At 52.9% G+C, this 27,748-nt stretch overlaps 1 protein-coding gene across 1 annotated transcript; it reads right to left on the reverse strand.

The window, feature by feature from the left end:
- On the reverse strand, nt 1–27,748 carry BPI (bactericidal permeability increasing protein). The gene is made up of 15 exons (XM_036419063.1): nt 27,522–27,748; nt 24,889–25,003; nt 23,540–23,668; nt 21,774–21,935; nt 20,289–20,352; nt 16,032–16,095; nt 14,402–14,493; nt 12,525–12,701; nt 11,417–11,476; nt 9,791–9,958; nt 8,696–8,763; nt 6,550–6,592; nt 2,910–2,973; nt 1,836–1,912; nt 1–345 (listed from the first exon to the last, which is right to left on the reverse strand). The coding sequence occupies exons 1-15, from the start codon at nt 27,649–27,651 to the stop codon at nt 307–309; spliced, it is 1,452 nt and encodes a 483-aa protein (XP_036274956.1). The 5' UTR covers nt 27,652–27,748; the 3' UTR covers nt 1–306.

Raw genomic sequence — 27,748 nt, forward strand, 5'->3', positions numbered from 1 at the left:
TGTGAAGCACAAAGAGACATATTGTGGTTATACAACTGAAATGCAATGCCTGGAGGAAACGTCTGGGCAGGCTAAGCTTTGTAAAGAAGCTCCTACTCCCTAAAATACACACCACACACTTCCCCAAGCAACAGGGTCTCCACACTTAGGTTGTTTCTAAACCTGAGTTCGGGGAAGTTTGCAGGGGTCTCTGGGTCAAGAACTGGAGCGGCCGCCTGGAGAAGGGTGCCCCACAGGCCTGCCAGGAACAGGGCTGACCGCCCCTCAGCGGCTGGTGGGTCCACAGCCCCAGCACCGACGGCGACTTCAGTGGTAGAGAACATCCGCTCCAAACAGCAGGAAGTTCTAGGAAGAGACAGAACGCGGTCAGCAGCTGTCAGCAGCCCTGTGGGGAGGGCGGGCTGCTGGGTTGTCAGAAGGAAACTTCGGGGGAGGGCCGAGTGGGGCCCGTCTGCTGATGTGTGGGGTCTGCACATCACAACGCCCATGAACGTGTGGGCAGCTCTGAGACGTGTGGACCCCCGGGCAGCTCTGGAGCCTTCATTTGTCACCCCGGCCTTATGGACGCTTAGGAGGGCCCTTGTTCCAGCCTAGGTTGCCAACCTGCTTCCCCGCACTCCTTCCTGCCCTGGACTCAGAACGTTCATGGATGAAGAAAGGAAATGGTGCTATGGGGCCATTATTTCCATTAAGGATGAACTTGGGAAAAGGTGGGCAAAGAGGAGATGTGTTTTCCCTGCTCTCTCACCTACTCTTCCACGGTCTCTTCGCCCTGTTAGTTCCCTAGTCTAAAGTGTTGGGTTGGATTGCTTGTACTTTGGGAATGAGGGAGGGCAAGGAATCTGGGTGACAGGGGTTTCCCATGGGGTCATGGGGTTCTGAGGAAAGACATGGACTAAGGAAAGGAGTGCAACAGGGTGTGATGGTTTGCTGCAGAGTGATCAGCTTCGCTTGGGCATGCTAGGGCCTCGGGTGGCATGAAGGTGGCTGCTGAGCCTGAGGTGATAAACATGACCAGGGAAAGCCCATAGTGGGGAAGGCAGAGCCTGTCAGAAACCCTGGGGAGCTCCCTCTGGGAAAGAAGGGGAAGCAGGAGGCAGCAAAGAAGACTGATGGCCCCAGGGAGGGGCGGCTGGCAAACAGGAGACTAGGCTCTTTGAAGCTAAGAAGAACGCTCCCGAGAAAGGGGTAAATATGCCCGACGCTATGGGGGTCAGGCTGGGAGAAGGGCAGGGGGAGGTGGTTCGTACTGGTATCTGAATTTGCCAGACACTGGCCAGGCTTCATACCTACAGGCGTAGATTGGTGAGGATACAAATAAGAGGTATGCAGCAATAATGAAATGCAGTCACCTCAGACAAGAGGCTCTGTGTCACCGAGGGAGTTCCATTTTTACCAAGTGTCGGGTGTGAAGGACACAGTCAACAGTTAAAAGCAGGGACCTGGCCCCAGCCGGTGTGGCTCAGTTGATTTGAAAGGTCGCTGGTTCGATTCCCGGTCAGGACACATGCCCAGGTTGCAGGTTGGCTCCCTGGTTGGGGTGTGGGTGGGAGGCAACCAATCAATGTTTCTCACATCCACGTCCTTCTCTCGCTCACTCTCTCTCTCTTCCTCTCTGTCAAAAAAAATCAATCAAAAAATATATGCAGGGACCTGGCTTTGGATCTGGATGTCATTAAGCAGCCATGTGGCACTCCTGAGTCTTGGTCTTCCTTCTCTGTTTATGAAAGCACCCACCTTCCGGGGTGGCCGTGCGGGTAGAAAGTGCTTGGCCCGGGGCTTGCATAGGGACAGCTTTTCAGCACCGGGTGCAGTGGACGGAGACTGGGACTCACCTGGTAAGACTGAAGCACCAGGTTGAAGAGCTGGACGTCGGCGGGCAGTGGGAGAGGGTAGCCTTTCTGCAGCCTCTCTGCAACGGGGATTTAGGACAGGGTCAGGGGAGAGGCGGGAGAAGATGGAGCGAGCGGCCCCAGAGAACCGGAGTGGGGGGGAGGGGGGTGGCCTTCCTGGGCTGAAAAGAAACTGGGGACCCTCCCATTCCAGCCCCAGAACCCACGCTCATGTCCAGGACCTGAGCAGGCCCCCTGACCACGGTCACCTGCTGAGGGTGAGCCCCTGCTAGCGGGCAGACACCAGGCCCGAGTGGCAACCAGGGGGCGCTGTTCGCACGGGTGTGGACAGCCTGCGGACATGTGATGAGGGTATCTGCTTGTGGTTGCAGGAAGCCCCTCAATGTTTAGGAGGAAAGTAGAGACGGGTGGTGGCCATGCATCAGCTCCTCTGTCACCACCACGTCTGAACTGGAACTCGGGAGGATGCTAAATTCAAACCTGGTCTCCGAGGCCATTATGAAGCTACACGTGTCGCAGTGGGAGGATGAGTCAGACTCCATATAATAAGTGGTTGTCCTCATTTATTATGTTTAATATTCTAGTCACGTGTTATGTGGGCCTCTCTGTGTACGGTTGCCCTTGGCTATGCCAAGGTTAGCGGCTGGCTCACCAGCGGGGTGAGCGTCAGACCCGAGCTGAGACCCTTCCTCCCTGGCCTTCCTCCCGGAGTTGGAAAAAGACCAAGGGCCCTGGCGTCAGAGGCGGGAGGAAACCCAGCTCCACCTCTCACCTGCTCCGTGGCCTGGCCATGTAACTCCTCTGCTCTCCTCCCGTGAAAGCTGGAGACATTAATAATCCCCCACTCCTAAGGATCGGATGGGCACTTAACAAGAAGGCCACCCACGTGGAGTTGCATTGTCTTCATTCCTATTCTGGGCCAGGTGCCATCTGAGGTTCCTCTGAGGTGACCACCCTCAGCCCCCACAACTGGAGCTAGGTGGTAGGCGGCTCTAGGAACTCTCCCCACCACTTCTCCCAGGACTGACCATCAGGCACTTTTGCAAAGCTCCTTACCGTTAACCTTGGGCAGCACAGTGGTGGGCACAATGTAGTTCATGACGGCCTGCAGCAATTCCACCTGGAAACCGGGAGGAGGACGGGACCCACGTCAGGGCTTGGAGGCGTCACGGTCTTCCATCACCCTCCCTCCCACACTGGGCACCTCCCAACTGCAAAAGGCTGAGAGACGGACCCAAGTGATGTGAAAACTCTGCAGCCCGGTCAAGGTCACAGGAGTGATCTCTAACTCTAAAGGTTCCAGTGGTAACCCAAGTTCTAAACTATACGGTGCAAGGCAGGGGTAAGGATGGTCAGCAGAGTATGTAAATGTGAAAGTGCCCTCTCTCAGGCACCGTGGGCTGGAGGGCACACTGGCTCAACCTTCCCCAGGGTGAATCAGCAACGTTCATCAAAAGCCTTAAAAATGTGTGTTTGGTGGGCTGCAAACATGCTCTAAGGCATTTATCCTGAGGAGGTGACTGGGATGCGGACAGAAAGAGATGTAAAGATGCTCAAAGAGTGATAAATATAACAAAACAATGGAATACTACACAACAGTAAAAAAAAAGAAGAAAAAAAAAAAAGAATGAAATTCTGCCATTTGCCACAACATGGATGGACCTGAAGGGTAGATAAATCAGACAGATAAAGACAATACAGCATGGTTTCACGTGTATGTGGAATCTAAAACAAACAAAACAATAACAGACTCATAGAAACAAAGAACAAACTGATGGTCACCAGAGGGGAGGGGGATGGAAGGATGGGTAAAAATAGTAATTAGTCAATTATAGGGTGATAACTTGGCACAGTGACAGATGGTTACTGGAATTAGTGATTACACTGTAAGGAATACAAATATCAAATCACTGTGTTGTACACCTGAAAACTAATATAATATTGTATGTCAATTATACTGTAACAAGAGCCCAGCTTGAGATTAAAATTCCCATGCAAGGAGGCACCCTACAGGCTGGGACCCAAACCTGACTCACAGTGTCCCCTGGCCACCCTGCCAGTGTCCGCTCTGGGGTCACCCCCCTGCCTCTGTCTCCGTCTCTGCTCCAGGCCTCACCTGCACGCACAACCTCCTCCTGTCTGGTCGTGACCATTACGGAATCCCAACCTAATTTGCATATTACCTCTTTATATATAGAGATAACAATTTTTTAAAAAGTAGCCTACATGTCCTCATTTAGGGAACCATCTGGAGGACATGGTGGCAGTCTGATGCTAGGAAACTACGCAATTGTTATGCATGACGCTGTAGAAGTACAATTATCATTCCATAGTCATGATATTTTTCGAGTAAGGAAAAGCGGGCTGTAGGAACCACAGAATTCCATTTTGTTATTGAATGTGCATAGCAAAAGGTGAGGAAGGATGTAGCTTAAAGTATTAACTAATAGGGAAATTAGGAAATGGTTTTTATTTTCTTTCATTTGTAAACCTGTAGGTTCGGATTGTTCTATAATGTATATGCTTTGCTTTTGCAAATGAAAAAAAAAATAGTCAGCAATAATGTAAGACCCTCAAGAGCTTTGCCTGCACTGGTGACATTTACAACTTGTAATTATGCACATTTTTGTTTCTGGAACAATTGAGCCTCCTTTCCCAGGCTGTAATTCTCTGGGGTCCTCAAACACAGTGCCCTTTTCCCCCAATGAATCTAGGAACTTAAAATTTTTATTTTCTGCAGAAGCAGCAGCTGGCTACCCCCTGAGTCATCACACGATTGTGCCTTGGCACCAGTAAACCCATGTGAATCCAGTGAGGTAACCTTGAGCCCTTGTTGTTGTTGTTGTAATCTCTCATCAGATGGACACGGCTGGTTGGAGTTCCATCGGATGTGGAGGGACATTGGGACGGTCTGACTTTGAGGGTGGCTCCCACTTGGTGGGGGTATCGGGACATTTCAGAAATTCAAGGAAATGTCCTCCAGGGGTTCGCTGAGAGACCACGTGTAGTAAGGCGCTGTGGGCAGAATCAGCATGCTGTGGCTTCTAATGAGGGCCACAAGGGTGATGGGTGGGCCACAGGGCAGCTGCTGAAGAGCATTTGAGCTGCTACTTCCGTGGGCAGCTCACCACCAGGGCCCTTCATGGGCAAGGGAGACAGGGGTGAGTCTACTTAGTGATGGCCGGGGATTCCAGGTAGTGGGATCGTCTACCTGGGCTGGAGAGAACCCTGCTCCTCTCCCTCCCACCTGCCCTTCCCCATCTCAGTGACTCTGCCACTCACCCAGCTGCTCAAGCCAAAACTCTAGGTGTTATTTTTCAACGCCCTTTCCCTCACCCCACATATCATATCTCTCATCAAGTTCTGCCTGGCCTGGCCAGTGTGGTTCCAGGGCTAAATGATGACCTATGAACCAAGAGGTCATGGGTTGCAGGGTCCATCCTCACTAAGGGGCGTGCAGGAGGCAGTCAATCAATGTTTATGTTTCTTGCTTCCTCTCTCTCTCAAGTCAATAAAAACATATTTTACAAAATAAAAAAAAAAGAGTTTTGTCTGACCTTACTTCCAAATTACATGTCTCCAACCCATCATCTTCCTCTTTCTTCCTGGCCTCGTCTCTCCCATGGACACACGCACCCATCTCCCCATTTATTAATGTGGTCTGGCCTTGTCCCCAGACTCCAAGCTCCTAATCCCAGTCAGGGGAAACTTTCATCAAGGTACAAATCAGATCATGTCACTCTGTACGGAACGGTTCATTCCTCTCACTGCCCTTCCAACGCCATCTACTCTAGCCCAGAAGGCAGGGTGAGACAGCCCCAGGGCCTTTGTCCCTGCTATTTCTTTTCTTTAAATATATATTTTATTAATTTTTTTTCAGAGAGGAAGGAGAGGGATAGAGAGTTAGAAACATCTATGAGAGATAAACATCCATCAGCTGCCTCCTGCACACCCCCTATTGGGGATGTGCCCACAACCAAGGTACATGCCCTTGACTGGAATTGAACCTGAGACCATACAGTCTGCAGGCTGATGCTCTACCCACTGAGCCAAACCAGGGCTGTTCCTGCTATTTCTTCTGCCTGCAGCAATCTTCCCCTCGCTGGCTCCCTCAGCCCCGATATCACCTCCTCAGAGAGGCTCTTCCTGATCCCTCTGTCTAACCCTCAACCGTCTCATCCCTGTCTACACTTCCATTTTGTGTTTCATATTGATCTTGACTGAAGTAAGCTTCCTTCCATATTATCTGCTTTCCCACTAGGGTGCAAAGCTCCAGAAGAGGTTGCTTCCCTGTCATCTTCATGAGCATATCCCAACACCTGGAGCAGTAAAGTAACTCATTTGTTCATCCAACAGACATTTACCGGGCAGAACTCCCATAACAGATTGTGCACATTTAATCCCAATGAAGCCTCACCATATTAACTCCAGGGGGAAGGATTATCCCTGGCTTGTGGGGAAGGGCTGAAGTTCCGAAAGGAGAGTGACTTGCCCAAGGCCCACAGTGAATAGGTGAGGAACAGATTCCAGCCCAGGTCTCTCCGCAACAAAGCTCCTCCCATCATTACCTCACATGCAAATCGCATGCAAATGACCAGTGGCCTCCTGAAATGATGCCCTGCGCCCAGTGGTCTCTGGGACTGTTATCTCAAGATCAGGGGAAGGAAGGAGCCTCCGAGGGCCTCCTCACACTCACCGAGAAGGGGCCGATGTCTGAGTGCTTCAGTTCCAGGAGCAGCCTGTGAGAAGGGGAGGGGCGGGTGAGACACCATTTGCCTGACACATATGAGAATTCAGTTTCTGGGGAGGAAGGGCCACTCTGGTGAAGGCTGCTGGTTTTCCCTCCCAGCAGTCATCCCGCTTCTTCTGGTCACTCTGTCAGTGCTGAGCTGGGGGCGTGCTGGCCAAGGGGCAGATTTCACCTCCCTGGCCACAGTGATGGCTTCAAGGATGGCCCTGTGACCCATGGCTGGTCCAGGGAGAGGCAGTCTCAGCTGAAAATTATTGGCAACGAGATGTTCTTTTTTCTCCAGGAAGCTTAGGGGGAGCTGCTGGTGACCATCTCTGTCACCACCTGGCGATAGCCCTCTGGGAAAGGGAGCCTACATAGGAGAGAGCGGAACCCAGAGACGGAGCCAGTCAGAGTCCCAAGGACACCACTGAAGCACCTGGATCCACCCTTGCCTGAAACACTTGGACTTTTCAATTGCCTGAGCCAAACAACTATCTCCCCTTTACAGCCTTTGTGGCATTTTAAATGGGATCTCAGAGAACTGGGGGAAGTAAATGGCCATCTATTGAACCCCTATCATTTACCCTGTTGAGTACTTTGTCCCAATGAATTCCTGTAAATCCCCAAGAGGCAAAGGCCATCACACTCGCATGTTACAGCTGAGAAAACTCACACTCAGAGAGGTCAAACAACTTGCCCAAGGCCACACAGCTAACAGTGAGCAAGGCAGGATTTCTAATAACTCCCCCGAGGCCAAAGCTTTGTTTGAAAACTCACTCTTGTTCACCAAGACTTAGGAGCCCCGAGACCCCAGCCCTGTGGGTTATTTCAGGAAGTCTGTGCTCAGCCATCACCCAGCTGCGTCCACTCTGGCTCCTCTACCTGAGAGGCCCACGGGAATTTCAAGGAAAATTAAATCCACCTGTTTCCAAAGCAGTGCCACTCCTCAAAGGGATGTCACAGAAAGGAGCAGCATGGAGGCCTCAGGGGCCGAGGTCAAGGTGAAGAAGGGTACCTCCGTGCCAGGGCGAAGCAGGACCTGGGCAGGAGCCTGGCTCAAGACTCAGCTTCACCAGCGTGAGTGTGATGAAGAGGTAGATGCCAGGTCTGAATGTTGGGGCCATGGCACCTACTCTCTCCGGTGTCTTTCTCTTTCTTTGTATCACCTCTATCTCTCCCTCTTCCTCCTTTTGTGTCTCTCTGTCTTTCCCTGAGATACTGCCTCTTCTGTGTCTCCCATCTGCCTGTCTCTCTGTCTCTCACACTCTGTCTCTCTTTCTTGACGTCTCTTCCTTTCTTCCTTTGTGTGTGTGTGTGTCCCTCTCTCAGAGTGTCTCTCTTTCTCTGTCTCTCCTCCAATTTCTGCATTTCTCTTTTTCTCTGTCTCTCTTTTCCTCTTCCTTATCGAGCACTTGTTTTTATCCCTTGAAGTGTTCCAAACACAGCAACACACATTAATGCCTCATTTCACCCTCACGGCGATGCTGCTGTGGAAGAGCAATGCTTGGGCGATCTCTACAGCCACGGATGCTGACGTGTGAAGAGCTTGCTGCTTACCACGGCGAGCTGCGCTTCGGATGCAGGTGTCTGGGCATCAGACACCACACTCCCACACCTTCTCTGCCGGGGTTCACATGGACCCCAGTCTCCTAGCAGGGGCAGGGGGGTGGCTGACAGAGTCCCAAGGATGGGGTGAAGACGTTGAAGTGGGTTTTCCAAGTGCCAAGGAAGGCCGGGGTCGTCAGGGGACAGGGGGCGGCTGTGGTTCAGTGTGGAGTGGCATCAGCCGGCACTGCCCAGCCATGAGCTGGCCCACACTGAGAGGTGCCTGGGACGAGGGACCTTCCGTGCCCAACCTGGGACACTCTGGGCAAACTGAGATGGCTGGGACCCTCTGACGTGTGGCCTTGGCAAGCCGCTTTATCTCGGAGTGCTAGTTTCACTGTCTGCGAAATGGGAACATGGTGCCCTCGGCACACTGAAGCTTCAATGTGGTGGGTGAACAGGAAAGCGGTGGCATAGAACTTGGCACACCGTAGGGTCATTGCTAGCCTGTGGACCCCACGGCTGACTGGGCAGCTCCCTCCCGCTGCCCCACAGGCCCACTTACTTGTCCAAGCTGAGCTCCCCCACCAGCCTGTCGGACACGGCGCCGACCTCCACGGAGGCGTTGGTGCTCTGCAAAGCAACAACCAGGAGGTGAGGTGCTGGCCTGGGGGCTCTGGGAGGTCTCCACAGCTGGGAGGGCCAGCGCGCGCGTGTGTGTGTGTGTGTGTGTGTGTGTGTGTGTGTGTGTGTGTGTGTGTAGGGTGGGAGAGGGGTGTCCTCCCTTTTACTTCCACCTTGTTGATGAGTCCTGGGCTGGGACTAAGCACCATTTTCTGCCCAGCTCCCGAGTCCACGTCTGAGTTCCCAAGCTACTTGTGAGTCGGGCCACAAGCCAGCCCTATTCTCACAGCCATTCATTCGTTTATTCATTCAGCAAACATTTGGTGAGTCAGAAAACTGAGCTTCCTGCCTCAGCGTTCCTGCCCGCTGCCGCCTGACCTTGGGCGACTCTGTGAGAACCCATTTAGTCTGCAAAGCAGGGGAAATGGGTCTCAGTTTGAGACTGTGCAGACCTGCCTGCGGGAGAAAGTCTGGCCTCACCCCCTGCGGCCAGAGTGGGTGCCCCCAATGTTCGCGGTGTGACACAGTGATCAAATGAACCAGTGCACAAATCATCAATGGAATAAAAACTCCAATAAGGGAGGGATTAAACACACCAATGAAGGCATATGAATACATAATGAATGAAGGAACAAATATACAAATGACCAATTGAACGAAGGTATAAGTAAATGAATAAATGAATAATGATGCATGTGTAAACCAGGAGAGACTTAGCATATTTCAAGTTAGCAATCTAGTGACTAATTGAAGGAATAAATGAATGAACAATACCCACGTGCATAAGGGACTGTAGATGTGAGTGAATGAATCAGAAACAGCACCCATATTTCAAACCAATGACGAATGAATAATCGAATGAATGAGTGCCTGCAGGAGCCCAAAGCCGTTAGTGTAAGGGCTCTGGTCACAGGCCCTGGAGCTACAGAGTCCAGGCTTGAATCTGGGCAGGATTCACACTGGTGCCTGACCCTGAGGGCATGCTCTCAGCCCTGTCCGGGGCTCCCCACCTGCCCACACCCGGGGAACAGCTTACCATGCCGAGCAAGAAGAGAGGGGCCAAGGAGGAGTTGGGGAGGACGGCGAAGGCCTGGGCCTCCAGGGTGGGGGTGCAGGCAAGGCCGGCGGGGGACACAGTGAGGTGTGGCGGAGAAGAGACTCTGATGAGGAACTGCATGCTCATGTTGGGGAACATCTTGGCCAGCTGCAGCCCCCAGGGGGGGCAACCAACGAAAGAGACACTTTTACTGAAATATTTCCACATCCTGTCTTGCCCTGGCCCTGCAGAAACACCTCCAATGTCTTCCCATGGCATTTTGACTAACCCCACAGATGGCATAATCTGAGCTGAAACCCTGCCAGCCCCACTCTACTCACCTCCAGTGTCAGCAACGTGGGACTCCCGTTCCACAAATAGGACCTGCTGTTTTCCCGAGACCTTTTGCACGCTCTGCTCCCTCTCCCTGAATGCTTGTCCCTCCGTTCTTTCCTAGCTTGGCTCTTTCCCTCCCCTCGGGCCTTAGTTCAAATGTCACCTCCTCAGAAAGCAGTGGTGGCTTCAAGGGGGAACGAGGAGGGATTTGGTGACTCCCCAGATAAACTCAAAGTCTGAGTAAAAATAATGTGATGGTTATGCAAATTAAGCTTCAAGATAATTCCCTTGGTTACTCGTTGAAATATCACCACTGAAGAGGCTGTTCAGGACTGAATATTTATGTCCCTCTCATCCCCAAATTCATATATCGAATTCCTAATCCCCAATGTGGCTGTATTTGGAGATAGGGCCTTAAGGAAGTAACTGCAATTCAATGAAGTCATAAGGGTGGGGCCTTGCTCTGACAGGATTAGCGCCCTATAGGAAGAGACACCAGAGAGATCTCTCTCTCTCCCTAAGTGCTCACAGGAAGGCCATCTGAGGACACGACAAGAAGGCAGCCATCTCCCAGCCAGGAAGAGAACTTCCACCAAAAACCGAATCAGCTGCCGCCTTGATCATGGTCCAGAACTGTGAGAGATAAATTCCTGATGCTTAAGCCACCCAGTCTGGCATTTGGTTATGGCAACTGAGCTGTTTGAAACAGAGGCTTTCTTTGGCTGCCTCATCTAACGACCTTATCAACCTATTGGCTTTGCTTACCACAATCTGCATTTATTTTTTTTTTAAATATATTTTATTTATTTTTTTTACAGAGAGGAAGGGAGAGGGATAGCGAGCCAGAAACATCGATGAGAAAGAAACATCGATCAGCTGCCTCCTGCACACCCCCTACTGGAGATGTGCCCACAACCAAAGTACATGACCTTGACTGGAATCGAATCTGGGACCCTTTAGTCCACAGGCCAACGCTCTATCCACTGAGCCAAACTGGTTAGGGCTGCATTTCTTTCTTATTGTGTTGGGTGCCTCATTTTCTCTCTCTGCTAGACTAGAACCCCAGGAAGGCAGGGCTGTGGCCTTTCTGGCTAGATAGCACCCAGCCGCTCTCACACCTGAGCCTTTCTGTTTGGGGGTGAGCTTTGCAAGCTACTGCTACCCTCTCAGGCTGGACTCCCCCGGATCTGGAGGGGGCTCTCATCAGGTCTTCCCAGCACCTCAGGCTGATGCATTATCTGACTACAGCAGGGAGGGTGTGTGTGTGTGGGGAAACAGGCCTTTTCTTACCTTGGGTATGAGGGTTCCAAAGTACTTGGTTGTCAGATGGAATTTGGATTTCTTTGGAATCTGTAGCAAGAGAAGAAAAAAAAGATTCTGGGGAATTATGTTCTACATTAGGGGGGCAAATTCCATATGAGGGGGAGGGACATAATACACAAACACAATGGCCAGGCCTATAGGACAATGGATCAATGATCCAGGGTTTCTGAGGCAACCAACCCAGGCCAGTCAGGACCAGCTCCGTGATTGCCAGCCGCCCAATCTCCTTTTGGCCCCAAAACGTCAAATATGCCCTTAAACCAATCATATTGGATGCTCAGCTTTACTAACCCACATCCAGCTTCCCCACCTGACAAGCTCGTAAGCGCACACCTCTGTGTCCCCCTCACCCCCAAATTCAGCAGAAAGCTTTCCCTTCCCCCTGCCTGTCTTTGCCAAATGCAAGTGGTGGCTGACCCCCTTGCCCTGAAGAGCCCTCCTTCAGGTGATCCTCATTTACTTCCCGGGGATCAGGCGGGGCTCTGCCTCCCTGTGGTACCTCCACGGAGCGGGGGAACATGACCTCTCTTCCAGGAGTGGCATCGCATGTGGTTGGTGCCTGGGTTGGGATCAGGTGGCACCTAGACTCTGGAGAGGATGGCCTTCTCTCCATTTTACAGATGGGTAAACTGAGTCCTAGAGTGGCACCCAGGTTTGAATATACAGAGACAATGAGGAGGAGGACCATCATGGTGATATGATGCTGAGACCGGGTTACAGAGCCCGGCATGAAGGAGGACTCAGTCGGTGCTGGCCGTGACCAGGAGCACTCACCGAGGACGCCCACGTGCTAAGCCTGTGCTGAGTGCTTCCCATGCATTTATATCTCATGTAATCCTCACCACCCCCTTTGGAGGCGGAGCCTGCTACTGGTGTTTTACAGATGAGGAAACTGAGGTTCTGAGAGGTGGAGTCTCCGGCCGAAGGTGACTCACCCGGAAAAGAGGGGGCCAATCGATATTCGAACTCAGGTCCGGCTGACTCTGGGGTCCAGGCATCAGTCTCCCCCGGGTGCACAGACTCAAATCCAGGCCGTCTGCTGCTCTTCCCACACCCACCCCCGGCCCGGACGTACCATGTCATCCTTGAGGGTCAGGTTGAGAGCTCCCGCCTGCTGGTACACGAGCCCCGCCGTGTTGAAGAAGTAGTCCGAGATGCCCAGGTACACCATGTGGTCGTGGTCCATGGGCAAGGCCAGCGCCGGCGGGGCGAAGGGCGGGGGGCTGCGGTGGGCCAGGCTGAAGAACTCCCCCTGGGGGTGGAGGCGGCAGAGTGAGCCCGGCCATCCTTCAGGAATTATAATTCGACGTGTTTATTCCAGGAAACATGGGCTGAGGGTGCCAACCCTGCGTTCACAGAGGAGGAAGCCGTGGCCAGAAACTAACAACAGCACCACGCGTCTCCCGGCGCCACAGTCCACGTGCCCTTCCCCCAGCCTGAGAGGCAGGGCGACCACGCTCATCTTACAGGAGCCCACACGGAGCAGGGGGGATGGGGAGGGGGGGGGGGCTGGCCCAGGTCACTCGGGTCAGGGGCATGACCCGGGCTTTCACTCCCAGCCATTCCATTGGCTCTGCCTCAACCTTGGCCGGAAGCACAGAGATTCTACTAAACGAACAATGGGTTCTTCTGTGTGCTTGTTTTTTTTACCCATCAAGTTAGCTGCAATTTCAAAGAGACAGGTGAACTGTTGTGTGTATACTTGTACTTTATTTTATTTTAAATATATTTTTATTGATTTCAGAGAGGAAAGGAAAGGGAGGGAGAGATAGAACCATCAATGATGAAAGAGAATCATTGATTGGCTGCCTCCCTCATGCCTCACCCTGAGGATAGAGCCTACAATCCAGCCATGTGCCTGAGCTGGGATCCGAACTCATGACCTTCTGGTTCATAGGTCGACATTCAACCACTGAGCAATGCAATATACTTTTATACTTTAGACCCATACTATCCAGTTTATGGTAAAAGCATTCACAGGCTCAGAGAATATATTTTTATATGTTTCCAAAGAGCAATTTAGCAACACGCTGCAAAAGCAAATAATCTACTTAGCTAAAAAATAATAATGTTGAGTTATGAAGAAGCAAATTATAGATGAATACATACGGTCAGATACTATTTGTGTGAAATTTAAAGGCCTACAAAACATACTGTGTAAGAACTACAGACACACGTAGTGGAGAAGGACATACACCCACGTCCTCTGTGTGACTACCTCAGGGGGGGGGGGGCGGGTTTGGAGAGGGCCTGAGCTACTTATGTCTACAGTGTTTCATTTTTAAAAAGTCAGAGGCAAATATGACCAAATGGTAATGTTTCTTTTTGTTTTTTAACCCCTCACCTGAGGATATGCTCATTGAGTTTAGGGAGGGGGTAAGGGGAGAGAGGGAGAGAGAACATCAACTGGTTGTCTTCCATAGCTTCCACCCGTTCAGTAAATACTTATTGAGCACCTGCTGTATGCCAAGCACAGTGCTGGGTGCTGCACATACAGTGAAGAACAAAGCAGTCACAGCCCCTGCTCTTTCAATCAGAGTGAGTGGTTGTGTGTGTTTGTACGTGCACGTTAGCAATAAATGCTGCTGAGAAAAATAAAGCAGATAGGGGCAGGAGGAAGGAGCTGTCTCTGTGACAGTGGTCTGAGAAGGTGTCTCCAGGAGAGAGGATATTTGAGTAGAGGATATTTGAGGAAGGAGGGGAGAGCCGGGGTTGGGGGTCCTCTGGGCGAGAGCCTGCTGGGCAGAGGAGTGCCTGGGCCACGCCGGGGACAGAGCAGGCCGGGTGTGTTCCCGGGATGACAGACAGGGGGCGGCATGCCTGAGCAGGGAGAAGATTCGGAGGCAGGTGGGTGAGGACAGAGAGGAAGGGGTGAGGTCTTTGTATGATTTGTCTCCAGGAGGATGGGGAGCCCCAGGAGGGAGGATATACGATTGCGGGTGTAAGTCTCACCTTCAGCTGCCCATCCAGGGTCTCGGTCGTGGCTATCGGTGGTGCCAACAGTGAGTAATCGATCCCGGCCACCTTGTCGATTTTGGCTGTCACTGGAGGAAAAGAAGACGGACATGAGCTGGCTCCCTATGGCAGCATCTTTGTGGCCTTTGATGCAGGGTCAGCACCCTCTCACGTTGAATTAAGATCTGTAGTGCTTTTTTCCATTTCCACCTCCTCCAGGGAGCCCACCCTGAGCTCCCTTTTAAAGAAGATGAGCTGAAACTGGTTTGGCTCAGTGGATAGAGGGTCAGCCTGTGGACTGAAAGGTCCCAGGTTCGATTCCGGTCAAGGGCATGTACCTTGGTTGCGGGCACATCCCCAGTAGGGAGTGTGCAAGAGGCAGCTGATCAGTTTCTAATTCTCTATCCCTCTCTCTTCCTCTCTGTAAAAAAAAAAAAAAAAATCAATAAAATATATTTTAAAAATAAATAAAAGAAGATGAATCTACACCCAAGATTCACAGCCATCATCTTCCTCCCTTCTTCCAGCAGCCTCTGGATGAAGCCAAAGCACAGGGTAAAGGAACAGAGAGACCTGGGCTTGCATCTAACTCTGTAAGACCTTGGACATGTCCTGTTGCCTTCCTGAGTCACTTCTTGTCATTTGTAGAATGGGGTGAGGGCAGTGGCTCATGGTGCCGGAGGCTAAGTGAGAAGAAGTGTGTGCCCTGTGCCCTGTGCATGCTGGGGCCCAGACACCAGAAAGCACCGATATTAGCATCAGTAATATCTCTGGCTGAGCCCCGTTGGCTCAGGTCTGAGAGGTTTCTCTGTCTCCCAGCAGCAAACAGTACAAATTCAATAAACACCGGCTCCTCCTTTAGCCCTTTCTTCCTGTTGTTAGAGGCTCAGAAATGGCAGCCGGTACAAGATGGCAAGACGGCATGGAGCTGGGACTCAAAACCAGCACGTTTGTCCCGCCCTACACAGTGAGTAATTAACACGGCAACTGCTCTGCACATCCCCAGGATGGGCTCTGCCCCGGAGGGCTGGGTGGTGCCTGGAGCAGGGTAAAGCATCATCAGTGGGCACAAACCACGTGTCTGCCACGCCAGGCTTCCAGGGGGAGCCCAGGGCAAGTCAGGGCTCCTTCCCGAGTGTTTCCTCGCGGTAACGTTGGGAGGATATGCACACTCAGTGGGGTGTCGTGAGGACATGAAGGGACAGTTCTACGGGTGCAAGGCGCATGGTGAGCACTCGGCCAGGGGAGGCCTCCTCCACCCACACGGGCTCTTCACAGTATGCCAAGCGCGTGGGGATAGAGAGCGTTGTCTTCGTTTTAAAGAAACAGAAACTAAGGCCCAGAGGGGCAAAAGGATCAGTCCCAGATCTCAGGACAGTTTGTGTGTCTGGCTGCAGAGAGCTGAGGGCGTTTGGTTGCAGGGATAGGATAATGGGTGGGTGTTTTTGCACCTTCCTTCTGGACTTGCCACAAGGGCCTGGCCCAATAGGGATCCACTGTTGATCGCCATTTGAAAATAGTCTGTTCCACCCCTTCACACCCAGGCCCAGGTTCCATCACATTCTTCCTATCTCCCTACCCCTCAACCCCTTCTGCCTCGGTCTCCTCGGCCCCATCTAGCACTCACCTGGCATTGTCTGGAAAAAAGGTTCCAGCTTGGAGGACACAGACTTGGCCACTACCTGGCAGATCTGGCGAGAACAAAAGAAGTGATCAGGGAGGACTTCCCATAGGTTGACATGTTCTTCCAGAGTAATGACCTGGTCATGTCTTGCTTTCCTGGAATGTTTCCTTGAAAATCATGTAACTAATCCAGTTTCCCTTTTCTCTTTGGCCACCAGGAAGCTCAGAGGCCACCATGTAGCTTAAAAATAGTAACTCTATATGACTGGATGGTCTGCGTGTCTGCATTGTATTGACTACTCAAGTGTGGAACTTTCTTATTGGGTATTTATGCTTTCTCTATTTTAACGTGAGACTTTTTTGTTGTTTGTATTTATCCATTTGTTTTTGCTGCCTCCGATCCTTTGTGGAATGAGGTAGTGAAAGACAGGAGGCGGTCAGGGTCAACCTTCTCGGGTCTGTGCTGCCGGGAGCAGGGGACAGCCCTCTGCTCAAGCCTGGGCACACTCACCGATGCTGAGAATGGCCAGACAGACGGACGCTCCCTGACCTCCCTGCCCCTCACGTGACTCACGAGGAAATAAGCACAAGTCTGAACAGTCCTGGGTCACATGCTGATTGTGCCACCGAGGGAGTCACTTCATTTCTCTAGACCTGTATTTTCCCGTCTGTAAAATGGAGCGTGACAGCTTCTATTTCCCATTCTGCTGCTCATCAGGAGGTGGGTTTGTGAACTGCCCCCTGGAATCTGAGGGGAGGAGGTGTGTGTGGTGGCAGAAGCGACGTTCTATAACTTCAGAATGGCCATACACGGCTGTGCAGCTCCCACTTTGGCCTCTTGAAATGCTGCCTCTCTGGTCACTTCCTCAGGGAACCCAGGGACAAGCTGTTGAGCTGCCTGCAGAGGCCACAGCTGAGCTGAGCCTTCAAGTGTGTCCAGCACAGGCACCACGCCCTGAGCTGTGGGTCTCCCCAGATGGGACCCAGTCAGCATGGAGGAGAGACGAGCAAAGCCGCCCTGTTGATTCCCTGAGCTGGGAGGGTTGTAAAGTGGCAGTTGCTTTATGACACCATATTCGGGGCTCTTTATTTCCAGGCCAGACATAGCTGGAAAACAGGATAAAAGCTCAGGCCTCTTTAACTGAAGGCATGGGGGCTGGGGGCGGGGTGGTCAGGTAAACCCCTACCTGCACGAGTGGGACTGGCCCCCCAGTGTCTGGTGACATTTGCCTCATGAATCCAACCAAGTCCCCAGTCCTCGCCTTTCTTGACGGTTGGGCCACTGTCCCCCAGAAATGCTCTTCCTGGAGTCCCAGGACCCCGGACTCCCTGCTCTCCGCCTGTCCCTTCACTCATTCTTCCCCTCAGAGCTCCTCTTCCCTCTGGCATATCAGAGCTCCTTCCTCCGGGGCTCCTTACCTCCTGCTCACAGGTCTCCCCCCTCCCCACCCCCCGCCCTCCCACAGCCCTGCCAGGCACCCCCAGGCCCCTGCTAGGCCCCCTGCGTCCCTGCACCTGTGTGAACAGCTCCCCTCACCCACAACTCTCCCGGCCTGCTCCCAAGCACCAAGGAGTTACAGGGTCAGAAACAGCCCCAACCACAGAGAGCTGGGGATGGTGGATAAACACTCAGTTTCCTCACCCCTTCGGGAGGTTCTGATGTGTGTGTGCCCCCACCCCCACCCCCCACCCCCATTCCTGAGGACTGATCCCAGTGTCCCCAGCGCCAGCCACTCAGAATGTCCCAGCCCCTCTACCCCCTCGCTGTTCTGCCTGGGATCTCCTCCCAATAAATGTCTTGCACCCGAATCTCTGTCTCAGCATCTGCCTGGGGCAGGGCATGCAAGCAAAGTCCCCCCCTCCCTGCTCCAAACACGAGGCCAGAATACACACACACACACACACACACACACACACACACACACACACACCTGAGGGCCCCGCTGCCTCCAGGCCATAGGCCTTCAGGGCTGTCCCCACCCCCATCTGCCCAGAGGGCATTTACACTCCCCTTCTTCCCCTAGTCAACCAAGTTATTGTATCTGGGGGAAGGCGGGAGGGAACCCGAGGGAAAAGGAAAGGGATAAGGGAGGGAGGAAACTTGGTTTCCTGGAGTGGTTTCTATTACCTAAGGCTCTGCGTGTCCTAAGAGGACTTGGAAAGCCATTCTCCGAGGAACCGGTGCCTCTTCTCCAAGTGGCCAGGGTGGGAAGGACAGCACATCTGGCACCTGGGCCAGCTGCATACCTGGGCTGCTTGCCCGTGGCCACTGGTTTCCAGTGCTGCTCGCCCACCTGCCTCCAGATGGCTCCAAAGCACAGCAAATCATGTCATAGCTTGAGCCTGGCTTCCTGCTGCTGCCCCTCTTCCCTAGCTCCTTCCACCCTCCCTCCCCCCACACACACACACCTGACACAGACTTGTTCTCTCCCCCCCGCAACCCCCGCTTTACTCTGGATTTCTTGAAATTCCACTTCCCAGATCACTCTTCCCCATTTCCAGCCCTTCCTGGCCTCATGGACACCCTGGCCCCTCGTTTATTCTTTCATCCGTCCGTCCATTCATTCATTCAGGCCAGTACCCTCTTCTGAACAATCTCTTGTTATGATTAAGACCTTTGCCTCTGAGGCAGGTGGCTTGGGCTTGCCTTCCAGCACTATCACTTCTCTGTGTGTCTCAGTTTACTCATCTCTAAAAGGGAATAATCATGACACACACCCCCTCGTAGGGATTTTGTATGGATTAAATGCTAATTCCTGTACAGAGTTCTCTGCATAGTTCCAAACCCATTGAAAGCACTCTGCCTATATAGGCCATCCTCCTCACATCGCCTTCATCACCTCCACCTTCATCACCATCGCCTTCACCACCACCACTTTCAGCACCATCTTCCCCACTATCATCTTCACCTCCACCACCTTCACCTCCACCACCTTCACCTCCACCACCTTCACCTCCACCATCTTCACCTCCACCATCTTCACCATCACCATCTTCCCCACTATCATCTTTTCCACTATCATCTTCAACATCAGCAGCAGTATTATTGCTTTTGAGCTTGGCTGCTGTCAAGGGCCACTGTGAAGGTGTTACCAAGGAATAATCCATTTTAATAGTTCTGAATATTAAACATGTGCCAACCCTCCCCTCACACCATCACTTAGTTACAAAGACAGTTCAATTATGAGTCTGCAAGGCTGGTGGGAAGCACGCTGCCTGCGTCATCTCTATAATCCTTACATCCTTGCTGACGAAGGTTTTTACAGATGGTAAACCTGAGGCTCAGAACGGTCAAGTACTTTGCTCAAGTTTATACATCTGGTCCAGCCTTAGAGCCAGAATCAAAACCCAGACATTCTGACTCTAAAAGCCATTGTATAATCCACAGTTACATATTTTGATAACCATGCATTGATTTAAAAAAAACACCACCACCACCACAACTTTTGACCATGCCTTCAGATAAATTATCTCATTGCGGACCTTTGACTGGGAAACCAACATCTCCTTCCTGAAGACTGCACAGCCTTCCCGTCTCCCCAAAACTCCTGCCTCGACTCTGGCCCCTCCCACCCCAACTCTGGCCTCGCCCGCCGTTTTCACGCAGTCAGAGAGGTTGTTCTAAGGCCCAGATCAGGCCGGGGTCCGGGCTTGAAACCTTCCCTGGCTCTCCTGTGCCTTGAAACCCAGCTTACTTGGCTTGTGAGACAGCTCGGGGCGTCCTGCAAGCCGATGGTCTATTGATGGAAAGCCAGCCTGATGAAGGGCCCCTTTTCTCTGCTGTTGTGTGGGGCCAGGAGGGTGGGGGTGAAAGCAGATTTGGAGGACTGGCCGGTGCCTGCCTTTCATACCAGCTCCAGCCTCAGAGAACAGCTTGGCCGCCTCAGCGATTGCACATTTTCCGGGCGGGGAACACCGGGAAGGGGGTTCGAAGGGGCCGGAGATGGGATAGGAGGCCAGAGGGCTAAGAGAAGAGAGGTTGGGGGGAAAGTTTCTTTGCAGGGACGAATGTTGGGGGGGACAGAGGTAGTCCACGCCGACATGGTGTTTTGCCATGGGTGTGGGCAGTGACCCGTTCTTGGCCTCTCCCTGGACTGCTCAGAAACATAGGCATGCCTGGCTTTTAGAACTGGGGTTGTGGTTGCAAAGGGCTGGAAGGACTCGGGGGGGGGGGGGGTGTTGTGGAGGGCAGAAGAGTCCAGGGAAGCATGGAGTGAGAGGACACGGAGGGCCCCTCCCGCTCTGGCCAGAGCCCTCTTACCTTGCTGCTCAGGGCCTTTTGGAGCGAAGACTCAATTTTTTTGTGGAAGAGTTGGATCAGCCACCTGCGGATTGACATGTGGGACATGCGTGAGGCTCCCCAGGCATCCCTGGGCTGCGCTGGGAAGCCTTCCTCCCCGCTCCAAACAGGCATAGGCACCCTGGTCCCCGGAGGTGCATGTGCCCCATCACACCCCTCTGCCCCTGTGGCAGGGACCTGTGGGTAAGGTGATGTCCTCAGCAGGGGCGTGGCTGGGCCCCTGCCCCGTCTCAACCTCATTCTCGGTCACTGCCCTTCCCCTCTGCACCCCAGTCACACGACTCTGCCAGATCCTCTGTGTCCTGTGCTTCCGCCCACCCCAGGGCCTTTGCACATGCTGTTCCCTCTGCTAACCCTCTCCCTGTCCCCAACAGCAGCCTCATTAACTCCCACTTACTCTTTTCATCTCAACTCAAATGTCATTTCATCAAGGGAGAGCTGGCCAGCCCCCGGACTAGGTCAGATCCTCCTGTTCCAAGCGTTTGCCCACTCTGTACCTCTTTTTTCTTCGTTCTTGCATCCTTTTTGCAATTCTCTGTGAGCTGCTCATTAATGTAATGATCTGACTAATCTTTGTCTTCCCCGCTGGGCTGGGGGCTTCAAGAGAACAGGGACCGTGTGGCTAAGAATCAGGGGCCAGACATTCTTGGGCTGAATCCCCTCTCAATAATCACGAGATATGAAAACTCAGGTTCTTTCCTATGCTTTCTGAGCCTGGGTTGTCTCTCCTGAAAATGGATTAACCTCAGTGTCATCGTGTGGACTGACTGAGGGAACGCACGTGCTTAAAACAGTGCCAGCCACACCGTGAGCTTCCAATCGCTGTTAGCTAGCTGCCTATTGCTCCACGGGTATTGGCCAGTGGTCGGCAAACTCATTAGTCAACAGAGACAAATATCAACAGTACAACGATTGACATTTCTTTGGAGAGCCAAATTTTTTAAACTTAAACTCTTCTTACGCCACTTCTTCAAAATAGATTCACCCAGGCCGTGGTATTTTGTGGAAGAGCCACACTCAAGGAGACAAAAAGCCACATGTGGCTCGTGAGCCACAGTTTGCCCACCACAGGTATTGGCCACTGACGTTCCTTGAGCACATTGCATAAGCCCTGTGCATAGGATTCTTAGTCGCTATGTGTGGAGTGGCTGGCCAGCTCAATGCCTGAAGCTTTGTAGTGAGGATGGTGTAACACGGTGCACAGCCAGTGTTCAGCCCAGAGCCTGGGGCAATGGGTGAGCGCAGTGAGCCTGCTGGGTGCATGCTGAGCGAGCAAGGGCCCCTGGAGGCAGGGGCGGGGTCTGCTCCCTCAGAGGCTCCCGTCCTCCCCTACACCAAGACCTCTAACAAGGCCTGGAGGGAGCAACATGTTTTTCTCAGCACAGGGATGTTCAGGACAGTTCTCCTTGATGTCTCCCCTGCCACCTCCAGCCCCAGGAGGCCTACCCCAGGTGGCTGCCAGAGACGTGCACGCGGATGCTGTCGATGTGGTTGCTGCAGCTGGAGCAGGCCACGGTGGAGTGGCCTGAGGCGGGGTCGCAGCTCAGCTTCAGACCAGCCGCAATGGAGACGCCCTGCACACTCAGGACAAAGTCGCCGCTGGTTTTGCTGGAGGGAGACAAAGAGGAGGCGTGGAGCAGCACCTTCTTCCCCTCCAATGCCGCAAGGTAGGGTTTGCCACAGTCCCCACTCCGGGCTCAGAGAGGGCGGCAGCTGCTCACGGCCACATGGCCGCTGAGTGAGACCCGGAGTCCGCCCTGAAGTTTCCACCCGCGCGTCCACCTGGCAGAACCCGGCCCAGGCTGTGGAGTGTGGGGAGCATTCCCCACCTCTCTGAGCCCCGGGATCCACACCCAGAGCCTGCAGCGGCAGTGGGACACCAGCTGTGATACTGGAAGCTGGTCGTCTGGGGCCAATGACTTCAACGAATGAGGGTCCTTGTTCATTCGTGGGGCTCATAATGCCTCCCTCGGGGATGAGTTTTTTAAGCCAAAAAAAAATTTGGCTCTCAAAAGAAATTTCAATCGTTGTTCTGTTGACTAATGAGTTTGCCGACCACTGGCCAATACCCATGGAGCAATAGCCAAAACTCATCCCCGAGGGAGGCATTATGAGCCCCACGAATGAACAAGGACCATGAGTGGACATGAATGCAGGTTGTCAACTCTTCTACAATGTAATGCAGTATTACTGTGAGTGAGTGTGTGTGTGTGTGTGTGTGTGTGTGTGTGTGAGAGAGAGGGAGAGAATGTGATCAGTAAGTGAAATAATAGGTACAAAGAGCCCACGTGAAGACCTCAGCCATTCTTATAGGGAACAAACAGACTCAGTGTCCTCGAAAGGGAGGCCAGAGTCACACCCTTCTCCTCCAGGTCCTCTCTGGATTTCCCACACAGGAGAGACGTTGCTTTAGCTCGGACTGACCGAGCCACGATCATTAGTGGACAGGGCCACTGTGATGAAAGCCCAATATTTAGATTCAGGGTGTAGTTTGGATGATTTCCCCAAATCTTTTACCCCCTCCTGCATCCATACCCTCGCCATTGCCTATGGTGTGTGTGCCAGGGGAGGGGTGGGGGAGGAAGAGAAGGAACGGGGAGGAGGGATGTGCATTCATGCACTTGACTTTGGGTATAGCCATGTGACTTGCTTTGGCCAATGGCATATGAGTGGAAGTGACCGTGGGCCAGTTCTGAGTACAGGCTTTAAGGGGACTGGCACGTTTCCTGTTGTCTTTTTGCAGCCCGGCCATCACCGAGCACATGCTCTGGGTAGCCCACTGGTCCTGAGAGGAGGAAGACAATGTAATGTCTGCAGAAGAGCCGCCTCAGCTAAGCCCAACCTAGACAGGGGAACCCCAGCCAACACATAGATGTGCAAGTGATAATATATGACTTGTTTTAGGCCCCTGAGTCAGCAATGCTTGTTACAGGGCAACAGCTAGCTGTTACAGGGGTGAATTAAAGGTCCCACTTCACCTTCCGTCCTAAGCCACAGGCACTGACTCAGCCTTGCCAGTGCCTTGCATTGAGATGAGGGCAAATGTTCAGCTACTAAACAAGGGTTATGTTGAATCTTTTGTAAAAAAATTCCCCCAGGAGCCCCGGGAGGCAAGTGGTGATGGGCAAGGCAAACATTGGGCGTTCTCATCCCTTCCGAGTGTCACTAAGAGCCGACCCACCCACTTATCAACCCCAGGTCTGGGAACGCACATGAAATTCTTGCGTGCCTTCCATTTTCCGCTGATCTTGACACTGGCATCTGTTACGGAGAGAGCCAGGCCCTCGTTGGGCAACAGCCTTATCTGGGAACTGGGCAGCTGAACTTCACGGATGACCAGGCTGCGAAGAAGGAACGTTTTGTTAGCCTTCTGGGGGCCCACACAAGGACTCAGTCAATGGTGCATGTAGAGTCATCCTTCCCATCCAGGCCCTCCACCCCAGCCCTGCCAGGACAATGCAGAAGCTATGAAAGCAGCCTTGGGAGCCCTGGGCATGGGGCAGTGTGGCTAAGCTTTGAAGCCAGACAAATCTGTATTTGAATCCTGCTCTTACATGTGCTATTGTGTAGCCCTGGGCAGGTCCCTTAACCATCCTTGAGCCTCAGTTTCCTCATTTGTAAAACAGGCACAATAAATTCTATCTTTCATCGTGTGTGACAATCAATAAAATTACATGTTGTCCAATTGACGACAGTCATAGCCACAGTAGTTAAGTTCTGTAAAGGGATGTCTCTTTTCTTCACTGTGTAGCAAAGCCTGCTGTATTAGACACAGCGTAAATGCTCATGAATATCGGCTGAGTGAATAGGTGTATAACATTCTCTACAGAACATTGTGGCTCTCCCACCCAGCACCCACACTGCCTTATTGCGTTATCCGAGCTGCCATTTAACGTTGCTGTGTTGCTCCAGAGAAAGCTGACTTTGCCTCCATCTTCGGGAAGCGGGGGAGGTTACATTTAGGATTTGGGCAAAAGCTAATTAGCAGGTTCTCTTCCTCAGACCACGATGCGCTGTTGAGGAGTCTGTACGTAACCTGAGATACACCGGCGTGACTCTCGGGGCTTTTGTTTGAGGTGCCAGGAGCAGGGGCTCTCCTGCCCCAGGACTGGCAGTGCCGAAATGCCGGTGGCCCTCTTGCCTCCTGGAGAAGACACCTTCCCCGGGCGTTAGAGCCCCCCGGGGAGGTGATTCCGAGAGGCGGCGAGGGGGAGACAGGTGCAGAGACATTTGTGCCTGCCGCCAGCTGACCTGACGCTAGACTGCTCCAGGGTCCTCTCCGCCACGGGAGCCAGTGATTTCTGCTGAGGCCCTTTGGGATTAGGCTCCCTGTCCTTACACCCTCTCCCCCCAGATCCTAACTGATATGTGGGCCTACCACAGAGTTTTGGGGGTTTGTGACATGTCCCCCAGGGAGTCACGGCGAGTGCCTGAAAGATGGTTTTTATGGTGGAAGCTTGGGGGCCTCCACTCCGTGTTTAGGAGTTCGTGGCCTGTGGTTCTGGCTTTGGTGGCCCCGGAATACTACCTGCAGATGACGACTGAGCTCGACGGGCCTCACCTGTAGAAGTTGTATTCGCCTTTCCCCAGGTACTTGATCTTAAAGCTTCCTGAGAAAGCGGGGATCTCGATCTTCCCCAGCTCCCTCCGCAGCGTGGCCACTCCCTGCTGGCGGGCTGCGGGGAGAGAGCAGGGTGATTGTCAGGGGCACAGCCTGGGAGCCTGGGCGCCTGTCCATCGCCGGTCGGTGGGATTGAAAAGGTCTAAAGTTGCAGTTTTCTTTAAAAGGCCAGAGAGTTGATATTTTTGGCTCTGTGGCTACAACTGTCTGTCACAACCACTCAACTCTGCTCCTATTGGCCCGAAGCTGCCGTGCACAGTCTGTAAATGTGGGTGTGGCTGTGATCCAGGACAACTTCGTGGGCGCTGAAATTTCCATGTTGCATAATTTTCGCGTGCTGTGAGATATCACTGTTCCTCAGGTGTTTTCCAATGTTTAAAGATGTGAAAGTCATTTTTAGTTCCCGGGCCACACAAAAACATGCGGTGGGCCCTATCTGGTTTGGCTCAGTGGATAGAGTGTCAGCCTGCGGACTGAAGGGTCCCGGGTTCGATTCCAGTCAAGGGCAGATGCCCGGGTTGCGGGCTCCATCCCCACCCCCAATGTGGGGCGTGCAGGAGGCAGCCAAATCAATAATTCTCATCATTGATGTTTCTATCTCTCTCTTCCTCTCCCTTCCTCTCTGAAATCAATAAAAATACATTTTTTTAAAAAAAAAATGCAGTGGCTCAGATTTAGCCTGCAGGCTGTGGTTTGCCAACTCCTGTTCTAAAATATCACCCCTAAACACCCAGCCATGCATCCAATGGGTATTGACTGCACACCTACTCTGTGCCTAACTCTGTGCTGCTCCCTCACCGGTACTCCATCTCTCTGGCTTTTGGACAAGGTCTCTATAGGGCCTTTTGCACGTGCCAATCCTGTTGCCTGGTCAAAGAACCAACAAAAAGGCAAACAATACCTGAGAAGGAGTAATTGGTAAAATGAGGGATCCCAGGTTTGTGCTTTCCAAGAACCAGTTAGAAAGTACTATTACTACTACTGCTACTACTACTACTAATAATAATAAATAAACATCTATCAAGCTCTTACTCTATTCCAGGCCCTGCTCTGGGCCTTGGACATGTGTTAAGTTACTAAATCTGAACAATCCTAGGAAGTAAGTCCGTTGTCACCCCCAGTTCTCAGATGAGAAAACTGAAAGTCAGAAAGGTGGCCCCACAGCTGACAAGTGATGAAGCAGGATTTGAATCCAGGCCTTCTGGTTCCAGAACCAGTACCCTCGGAGGAGCCTTCTGGAGGGGCGGGGGGGGGGGGTTGCAAGTAAATAACACACACATTGTCACTGCCTGGGCAGGATGGGGATTGAGGGGGGAGTGGGTGTGGGCTGGCCAGGATCTGTGGGTCGGCGGAGGCCAGGTCATGAAGGGTCCTGAATGTCATGCCCAGGGGTCAGGACATGAGGGCACTAGGGCACCACTGAATAGTGTAAGTAAGGAGAGGGACACAAGCAGATCTGCTGCATTTAGAAAACCCACTGTGGTTTCCATCAGGGGTGTGAGTGGAAGGGGAAACTGGGGCTGTTGTGATAGAATCTGGACATTTCCCGGTTTAAAGGCTGAGCCCAGGCCTCTGCTCCCGGCAAGCCTTCAGGGCCAGCCCAGCACTGTTCAGAGAAGGGCCACACTCCTGTCCCCTTGGGGTTCAGAGGTTCCTGCCTGTGTTGGGGTAGGAATTCAGGGATGAGAGACCAGGTCCTCCTGAGTCAGGACCTGATGCAGCAGTGGAAACCAGGACCTAAGGTTCTGCCTTCTTGTTCTATTTCTCCACTCTTCTGCAGTTCATCGTTCTGCCACTGGGAGACAGCATCGAGCAGCCCGACGTGGGGACATCAGACAAGGCCAGAACTCAAATCCAGGCGGCCCTCTGGCCTACAGAGTCAGTGCCTTCTCCAAGCTTCAGTTTGCTCATCGTAAAGGTTGCTAGCAGCGGTATATCCCACCCAGGGGGGACATGAAGATGAACCGAGATGATGTATGTGAAGCTCCTAGCTCAGAGGTGAGCGGGTCAGCAGAAGCCGCTTCCCACCCCACACTCCTCTCTCTGGGGCTGGATGGGTGGCCTGGGGCACTCAGATGGGTACTGTGCACAATATGGCCTCCAAGCCCCTGCCTTGGAGGAACCATTAAGAAGGGCTGTCCCTATGCTCACTCTGCCCCCCCTTCCCCCCCTCCCACTTAGCCTTCTGGCTGCCAGAGCCCTGCCCACGCTGAAGACTGAGCCAGTGACCTGGAGGCACATGACAGGGCTGAGAGCAGGCATGGGAAGAAAGTAAACAGCCTAGAAGCCGGAGTTGAGGTTTGGGTAGAGGGAAGGAGGGGATCATGAAGATGAAACCCTTGGGGGCCCTAGACTTGGAGTCCTCCAGGCCCCGCACTCCGGCCCCACTTCTGCCAGTGCCCGACCCTGTGACCTAGGGCAGTTCTCCTTGCCTGGTTTCTTCCTATGTTAGATGGGTGAAGGGCCTACCTGGAGGAGCTGTGAGCATGCCATGCACTGGAGCTAAAGGGCTGCACCCAGCAGGTGCTCAGTGACTGCTCCTCGGGGCGGGAGAGGAGGGAAGGGAGGCCTACCATAGTCCAGGCCCTTCTGGGTGATCCTGGCCACGATGCCCGGGTTGGTGGTCTCCGTCACAGCTGTGCCCAGGGCAGCCAGCACCATCAGGGCTGCCCACCTCGGTGTGTTGTCAGGGCCCCTGGCCATGTCTTCGTCCTCCAGAGCTGGCAAAGCCTCAAGGTTCTTGGCAAGCAGCTAGAGACCTACAGAGGAGCCGGCTGGGGAAATGCAGGTTACACTAGAA

Source organism: Pipistrellus kuhlii, unplaced genomic scaffold (assembly GCF_014108245.1).
Source record: "Pipistrellus kuhlii isolate mPipKuh1 unplaced genomic scaffold, mPipKuh1.p scaffold_m20_p_6, whole genome shotgun sequence".
Classification (NCBI taxonomy): Eukaryota; Metazoa; Chordata; class Mammalia; order Chiroptera; family Vespertilionidae; genus Pipistrellus; species Pipistrellus kuhlii.